General features: G+C 41.4%; 1 protein-coding gene across 1 annotated transcript in view; it reads left to right on the top strand.

Moving 5' to 3' along the window:
* Positions 1-558: 558 nt before the first annotated feature.
* rasgrp3 (RAS guanyl releasing protein 3 (calcium and DAG-regulated)) overlaps positions 559-9,307 on the top strand; it is a 118,362-nt gene continuing 109,613 nt past the window's right edge. Inside the window, exons 1-2 of the mRNA XM_063055532.1 lie at positions 559-976; positions 4,948-5,139. Coding sequence (XP_062911602.1) covers positions 5,070-5,139 — 70 coding nt within the window. The 5' untranslated portion in view covers positions 559-976; positions 4,948-5,069. The remainder of the gene's footprint in view (positions 977-4,947; positions 5,140-9,307) is intronic.

Genomic DNA, 9,307 nt, shown 5'->3' with positions numbered 1-9,307 from the left:
TGTAGCATGGTGTGTGTGTGTGTGTGTGTGTGTGTGCGTGCGCATATATACTAGTGAGTGTGTTTGCGTGTGAGCATGTCTGTGTGCAGAGGGTTTGATAATGAAATGTAATGACATTTAGTCTGGTGATGTTAAAAACAAGACACGAATTGCCGTTAAACATTTACTATTTGCAGCCGATTGCTTCATGTGTTCTAAAATTGTGAAGTTGAATAAATGCAGCACTGGTTATAATTAACGTAACAAGCTCCCCCACTGTAATAGGAGTTCTTTAATTGGCCTTTGCATAATATACCTCTCATTAAAGGGACAACTTCACGTTTTTATTTATGTGTGCATTATTTTTTAGAGTGGCTTTAGGCAGTGAATTTGTGTGTGCGTGTGCGCGTGAGTGAGTGAGTGAGTGTGTGTGTGTTGGTGTGGGGGGAGGGAGGATGTAGATTGATGATCAGCCATGGGACGATGTGGGAATTAAACCTGTTGTTCAGACCACAGGCGCGTCTGATATTGCTTGAGTGTGTAAGTTTATAAATAACTCTGGCTTCTGACTGTTATTTGCATGTAGCAGAAAGATTAATCATTTACAAGTCGACTAAGAAACTCTTTGTTCTTTGGGAAAGCCAACACTGCTGTGCGAGGAATGTTAGTTGTCAGGAAGACACACTATTTTCTCTTCCACTCCCCCCTCCCTCCGCCCATGCCCCTTCTCTGAGTGTCTCTTTTTCTCATGGGATGTCAGTACGCCTGAGCCAGCCCGTGTCTTTCTCCTTCAAACTATCTCAGACATAAATGAAGTCTTCTTTTACTCATTCTGCTTACATGCCTAGATCATGACATCACATGATGCAGCAGCCCGGCAACAACCATAAGGAGTTTAAGGTCTATTGCTTTCTGCATGTCAATATTACTGAGTGAGTTCGGAGTATGTTTCTGCGTGAGGCAGTAGAGTGGAAAATGAAACAGTTCCTTACACCTGGTAAGTGTTTATTTTCTGAACTACTGGCGTTTCCTTATGATCACTCAGAAAGTACCAGTTCAGGAGTATCAAAGTAAAAAATTAGTAATTGTTTTCAGCTTGTTAAAGATTTATAGGTCAGTGTTAAATAAATAATCTTTTGTTTACAGTATCAGCTTTGGCTCTGCCGATGGTATCTGTGTCTCTGGGTCAGAAGTCTCTGGGTTGAAGTCTGGGTTCAGGCATCTCAGCATGAAAGAAGATTGCAGTGCTGAAGTGATCTTGCACTGTCAGAGGGGCCGTCTTTGAGTCTTCATTGTAGCTGTAAAAGTGTGCTTTGCTGTCCTTCAGATGAGATTGAAGTTAATGCTCTGACTTTCGGTGGTAAAAGATGCCTCAGTTCATTTTCAGAACAAGGGATGATTTGGTCTCCCTGGAGTCCTATACGATACTCAAAGTCAAAGTAAATTTACTATTTAAGCATGTACTGTATTCATTTTCTTACAGGCATTCACAAGAACATTTAAAAATGTAATAGTATTTATCAAAAGCTATACATAAATAAAGATTGACAAATAACCAATGTTCAAAAGAAGAAAAAATGTACAAAAATATATTTGTATAAATAATACTGGGAGTGTGAGTTGTAGAACCCTTGGAAATGAGTACATAGGTTGTGGAGTCAGAGATGCGGTGAGTGAAGTGAGAGGATCAATCAGGATTATTCTTAGTCATTGATTGTGTGGGAGCTGACTGTGACTCTCGTGTCTTCTAGATTACAACCATGACCATACACCAGAAATATCTCATTGGTTTGAAAGGTATCATATAATAAGACTTCTTTTCAAGATCTTGCTCTTTAAGGCTCTGAGGTCAGATAATACATTAAAACCGAACCTGTTGCATGTCAAGTTGATAGTACAGACTGAAAACATTGCCTGCAGCTAAGCTCACCTACACTTGCAAAGAGAACAAGAGCTGGCTGTCAGATACGTAATTACTTTCTGGAGCATCGTATGCTGGTGGGATTCATGGTGTTCAAGGGAAAGCATTTTTTGAGGTGCAATCCACAAAGCCCCTTAAAATTGATGCTCTGCTTGATTGGATTAAGACACCTTCCATCTGTAAATCAATTTCTGAAGGACAGTAGTTGGGCAAGTTTCTTACTTCAACCTGAACAATGGTCAGAGGTTGTCTTAAGGAACATCCTGGTCTATCAAGTGCTATCACAAGATATAATATGATAGTTTTGAAGCAAAACCAGCAGACTCAACATTTAGTTTAGGGGCCTGGGGCACAAACACGTCTGTCCCTTCCCTAAATCCCTCAGTGTCTCCCCTTCCTGCTGCTTCTTCTCCCTCTCCATTGCCATCTGAGCTTTCTCCAGTCCTGCTATTCTGTCTCCTTACCTAAAGCCCCCTCTGTCCAGGTTCCAAGGACCCTCTACTCACCCAGCTACCCCACTCTCCCATCTGGTTTAGTTTCCATCTGCCCTTCACTTCTCCCCTAATGGTTCCATTATTACCTTCCTTTCTTCAGGTTCCAGGACTGGGAGCCTCACTGTTGCGGTTTATCGCCATCTTAGCTGTCTTCACCTTCACTCTACCCATTCCTCCACCATCCTCTGTCTCTCAACTCCCCCCTCCCTCTCTCTTACCTGGTTTAAACTGCTTATCACCCTTTGCCAACCTCAGAATCCACAATCACCTCTGTCCCCTGTCTCATCACTTCTCTCTCCTCTTTATATTGGCTTTCTCCCCTCTCCACACTTGGTCCTGATGCAGAATTTCAGCCCAAAACATTGACAATCCCTTTCCTGCCTCAGATGCTGCTTGACCCGCTGATTATAGACCGATGGATTATTTGTTGGTTGAGATGCCAGCATCTGCAGTCTCCCACATCTCCATCTCCACATCTCCTCCATTAACATCTTCCTGCCCTGCCCCTCCCATCACTGCACAGATTTTGAATCTGCATTGGAATTGGACGTATGACTGCTCTGGTGATGGCCAGTTACCTTTGGTTGAGGTGTGGAAGAGTCTTGGGGGAGAGGTGATGGAGCACAAGCTAGTTGCTGGGCCTGCATTAATTGTGCTGTGCGTAGGGGACATCATATGCTGAGCACGTTTCACAACTGTGGGCAAATGGATCAGAGAAGGAACCACCGCTAACAAAGAGAATCCATTCACTGCTTGCCAAAGCAGGATATCATTTTCAGGAATACAAGGTCATTGAGTACCTGAGTCACTCCAGGCTCAGAAATGTTTTGTTTAAATGGAACATTCCCTCAGTTAATCTAAATTAAGATGAAGAAAAGTCATAATGAAACAATGAGTTCTTTCTCAGTAATATGAAAGCAGCAAGTCCAAAACCTGCAAATGAAGATGCTAGAAATTCTCAGTGAGTCTTCCAGCATCAGTAATGGGTGAAATCGAGTCAATGACACTGTCATCAGGTCAATGGTGTGAGCATCCTCACATCAGCCATTAATCTCTGGTCTGGAGCAACATCCTCTCACAAGATACAGAAACTGCAATGAACTCTCAGGTCAGCAGAAAAGGTCATTGGCTGCAGTCTACCATTACTGCAGGACTTGTTTGTGTCCAGGTCAAAAAGGCAGGCCAAAATAATCGTTGCAGCATTACCCACCCAGCAAACTGCCTCTTCTAAAAGCTCGCTTCTCGAAAGTGCTGTAGGGCTATCAAAAGAAAAACTTCACACATCTTAAAAGTTTCTTCCCCCAGGCAGTTAATCTGATCAACCATTCCAGTTAGCTCACTCCTTCCCTCTATCATTACCCTAGTCACCACACTGATGAATATTTTAAAGCACTTTAAACTACTTTATATAATGTTGTTTACACTGTACATGCATGCTGCTATTTATGTATTTATGCACATTCTATCCCATATTCGTACATCTAACTTTATTTTTATTGAATTCTTTATTCAGTATAATTGTTGAATGTCGTTTATTGTTGCATGCCATGCCAACACACCACAGCAATTTCCAAGTATAGATAAATGCATGTGGTGAATAAAGTTGATCCTTGATCCTCGGCTATTTCTTTCCCCACCAGCGTTGCCCGTCTTGCTGACCAACTCCAGCATTTTATGATTTTATTTCAATTCATTCTCCGTTGTTGAACAACTCTCTCATGCAATTCTTCCATTACCTGTCTGTCTGCCTCTTCATAAACAATGGAGGTAGGGATCTCAGGTTCCTCGCCTTTCACTCCACCATCCTCCACATCCAATATTTCATCCTTCACCATTTCCACTATCCCTAAATGATCTTCCACAGGTCACATCCTCCCCCACCCACCACAATCTATGGACCACTCTCCATGACTTCCTAGACCACTCCCCTCTTCTCATTCCTTGGCACTTCCCTCAGCAGTCATAGGAGGGGTAACCCCTATCCGTCCATCCCTTCTCTCACCCTCATCTGGAGACCTTAACAGTCCTTCCAAATGAACCAGAGGTTTGCCAGCACCTCCTCCAACGTGGTCCTCATGGTCCTCATAGTCCTCATGATATAGCCTCTTCCACATTCGGAAACTGAGCCCAGTTTCGGTGCTCTGTCCACAATGGCCATCTCAAGCTTCTGGTTACATGTGATTTTAACTCTCTTTCCCACTCCCATGTCCAGCTGTATGCTTGCAGACTACACTATTGCCACAAGCAGGCCAAATGCAAACTAGAAGAACAATATCTCATGTCCCACTTGGGTAGCTTCCAATGCAATGATGTGAACATTGAATTTTCCAGTGTCAAATAACACACGCCCCAGCTGTTCACCTCCAACATACATTCACCAATACACCTTGGTTTGTTATCCCATTGTTTGCCTTTCCCACCTTCTTCCTCTCCATTATGTTGTTTTATCTGCTGAAAGATATTTCACTTTTACAAATAGAAACCTGAAACAGGTAGCTAATATGTTGTTTCAGCAAAATGACATTTTATGCTTTGCACTCTTTCTTTTCCCAGTTGGTTACTAAGTGGTTCTGACCGAAATCTTCTCCTGAGTGCCAATGAGACCTATTTGCAAGTTGAGATGCTGCTCTGGAAAGCGCAAATGACCCACAATCTCTGAAACCTTCAGTAGGACCATGGGATCAATGAACATTGGAAAGGCTGCGACACTGAATGAACTGCTACATGCCAGCATTGATACAATCGGTAAGTATATCGAATAATACTCCTTGCCCATAACAGGTAAGATGTAAATGGATTGTTATTTACTGAGAAGGTCCAATCTTGAAATGCAATGTTAAGAAAAGCATGTCTTTCGCAACTGCCAATGGTTTTCTGGCCGGTCATGCACTGTTGTATCCTGCCTTCTGAAGTCTAGATGTTACACAGCATATCCTTCCAAGTATTTCTTTTACTCCAAATGACCAGGTACAAAAGTATAAAAGCTGCCTATGTAATCATCTTAATGTGTGCACCATGCTGACAATGGAACAATGCTGAAATCCCTTCCGTCAGCTTTCGGTAATGCAAACTCATACAGAGGCAGAAATCTGGGAAAAGGAGCATCGAAGGGAGGTGGTAACTTATTGGAGTCTCGACACTTGTGGGCTGCCGCAGCACACCCTTGGGTGTATTGGTTGTTAACTCAAACAACACATATCACTTTATTCATCAATGTACACATGACAAATAAACATGAATCTTTGGTCTTGATTTTGATCTTGAGTACAAAATTCCTAATGCCCAAATTAATGATATGAATCAACTCTCCTTGACTTTTAAACATTTGCAAGACTTTCTTTTCCATACTTTCAAACTTAATCCATAATTCACTTGAAAGTGCATCAGGTAATATTGCAAATAAAGGGATATTACACATCTCAAAGACACGCAGGTAGATTAAATGACCACTGTCAAAGTATTTCTCAGTGTGGGCAAGTGGCAAAAGAATCAAAGGGGATTGGGTGGACATGTGAAACACAATAAATCATAGAGGTAGAGAAAAATGAGGAGGAGCTATTGGGGATATTGGCTCAGCTCTCTGAGAATAGATATGAAATTGAAGGGCCAAATGGTTTCCTCCTGCATCTTGGCAATTAAGTACATTACTTGGCATTTTATCCTCACCCTCAATTTTATGAAGTTTCCATCTAATAGTTGGAGGAACATTTGCCCATTTCACAACTATGATATGAGACCTTCACTTGGTGTTGTGGCGTAGTGTCCATGTTATAGTGTGGGCACTCCAGGTGGAGCCCATGTTTAAGGATCAGTAATGCAGATGTGTCCTGGTTATTGTATCTGTAATGCATATGTTGTTTCTGTGATAATTGGAGCTGCTGTGAAATCAGTAGTTTATTTGTTGCAATGTGTTACAGAATTAGTCATCTGGGTGGTGGTGCTAAGGAAGCCTCTACATCCTCAGGAGGCTAAAGAAACTTGGCATGTCGCTGTTGACTCTAGCCAATTTTTATCATTGCACCATATAAAGCATTCTATCTAAATGCACAACGGCTTTGGTATGGCAACTGCTCTGCACGTGACCTGCAGAGAGTTGTGCACACAGCTCAGCATTTCGAGGGAACCAGCCTCCCCTCTATGGACTCTGTCTATGCTTCTCGCTGCCTCAGTAAATCAGTCAGCAGAATCAACCCCATGCCCCCCCCACCACCCCACACATTCTTTCTTCTTCCCTCTTCCATCAGGCAGAAGATACAAAAGCCTGAAAACCTGAAGGATAGCTTCCACCCTGCTGCTTTCAGACTAATAAATGATTCCCTAGCAGAGCAATTGGACACTTGACCTCACAATTTTCCTTGATATGATCTTGCATCTTATTGTTTACCTGCACTTCTCCTTCTCTGTAAAGGTTGCACTTTATTCTGCATTGTTATTGTTTACCTTGTTCTACCTCAGTGCACTGTGCAATGATTTGATCTGTATGAACAGTGTACAAATAAAGTTTTTCACTGCATCTTAATACATGTCACAATAATAAATCATTTCCATTTCCATTTGTTTATATATCTATCTATCTATTTATTTAACTATGTATTTATTGAGATACAGTGCATACTAGGCCTTTCTGGCCCATTAAGCCATGGTGACCAGCAATCCCTGAATTTAATCCCAGCCTATGGAGCAATTTACAATGATTAATTAACCTACCAACCAGTATGTCAATGGACTGTGGGAGGAACCCGGAGCACCCAGAGAAAACAATCATGAGATCTGTAATCTGGATGGTGCCCCTGTTATTGGATCAGTAATCCAGATGGGCCCATGTTATTTGATCAGTAATCCTGATGTCGCCTGGGACTATACTCCCTGGAGTTCAGAAGAATGAGAGGGGATCTTATAGAAACACACAAAATATTGAAAGGGATAGATAAGATAGAAGTAGGAAAGTTGTTTCCATTGGTAGGTGAGACTAGAACTAGGGGACATTGCCTCAAGATTCAGGGTAGAAGATTTAGGATGGAGATGAGGAGAAACTGTTTTTCCCAGAGAGTGGTGAATCTGTGGAATTCTCTGCCCAAGGAAGCAGTTGTGGCTTCTTCACTAAATATATTTAAGAAACAGATAGGTTTTTACATAGTAAGGGAATTAAGGGTTACGGGGAAAAGGCAGGTGGATGGAGCTGAGTTTACGGACAGATCAGCCATGATCTTATTGAATGGCGGGGCAGGCTCGATGGGCTGGACGGCCTACTCCTGCTCCTATTTCTTATGTTCTTATGTTATGATGTTGCCCATACTATTGGATCAGTAATCCAGATGTTGCCCATGTTATTGGATCAGTAATCCAGATGGTATAAAAAACTTAAAAGGTAATTAATAACAATTCTTTAATAGTGAATTTTATGTCCTAATTCTTAGGTCATCATGTCCCTGAGTTTGTTTGGAGTCAAAGTTGATTTTATTGCCATATGTACATGTAAGCATAAAACAACGACCAAACTTACTCGCAGTAGCATCACTATCAAGTAAGCGGTATTCACGAGAAAATCATAAATTAATCATAAATTGTACTCAGTTCAAGAATTTTTTTGTTCTATTTTATTTGGTCTAGTTAGATTTTTCTAATTATTTTGTTCTAGTTTTTGTTATAATTAGAACCAAAAATAAACCATAGTAGTGAAAATTGATTAAAATGTTCATATTGTTCCTTTGAAACCTGCTTCATCACTCACATGGCAAATCCTCTACCTCAGCACCATTTTCTGGCACTGTTCCCATATCCCTCAGATCCATTAATGTTCAGAAATCTATCGATATCTGTTTTGAATACATTCAAAGACTAACTATTCAGAGTCTTCTTGGTTGGTTCAGAGACTGACTTCCCCCTTTCTGAAGAAATTTCTCCCCATCACAGTCCGAAGTGGCCTAACACTTTTACTGGACCATAAATAAAACATAAGACATCGGTGCAGAATTGGGCCATTCAATCCATTGAGTCTGCTCCACTATTCCATCATGGCTGACTTATTATCCCTCTCAACCCTATTCTCCTGCCTTCTCACTGTAACCTTTGACACCCTAACTAATCAAGAAGCTATGAACCTCCACATTACATATACTCATTGACTTGGTCTCCACAGTCATCCATTGCAATGAATTTCACAGTCACCCTCTGTTTAAAGTAATTCCTCCTATTCTCTGTTCTAAATGGATGTCCCTCTATTCTGACGCTGTGCCCTCTGTTCCTAGATTCACTGACTATAGGAAACATCCTCTCCACATCCACTCTATCTAGGCCTTTCAATATTCAATTGGTTCCAATAGGATCGCCCTTCATTCTTCTAAACTCCAGTAAATACAGGCCCAGAGCCATCAAACACACCTCATACATTAACTAAATCATTCCCGGAATCACTCTCATAAATCTCCTCTGAACCCTCTCCAATGCCAGCATATCTGTTCTTATATAAAAGACTCTAAACTACTCTCAGTGCTCCAAGTGAGGCCTCAGCATAACATGCTTGCTTTTATATTCTAGTCCTCTTGAAATGAATGTCAACATTGCACTTGCCTTCCTTACTACTGATGCAACCTGTAAGTTAACTTTTAGTGAATCCCGGACAAGGACCCAAGTCCCTATGCAGCTCTGATTTTTAAAAAGAATTTCTCCACGTTTAGAAAATAGTTTATGCAATAATGCATGACCACACACTTTCCTACACTATATTCTCCCAATCTGTCTAAGTACTTCTGCAGACTCTACCTCTTCAACACTACCTGCCCCTCCACCTTACTTTGTATCATCTGCAAGCCTGGCAACAGAGCCATCACTTCTGTTCAATCGTTGACATATAATGTAAATAGAAATGGTCCCAATACCGACCCCTGCGAAACACCACAATTCACTGGAAGTC

This window comes from Mobula hypostoma, chromosome 8 (genome assembly GCF_963921235.1).
Source record: "Mobula hypostoma chromosome 8, sMobHyp1.1, whole genome shotgun sequence".
In the NCBI taxonomy this organism is placed as follows: Eukaryota; Metazoa; Chordata; class Chondrichthyes; order Myliobatiformes; family Myliobatidae; genus Mobula; species Mobula hypostoma.
Note: the sequence above shows the minus strand (reverse complement) of the source record. Positions and strands in the feature narration are given on the sequence as shown.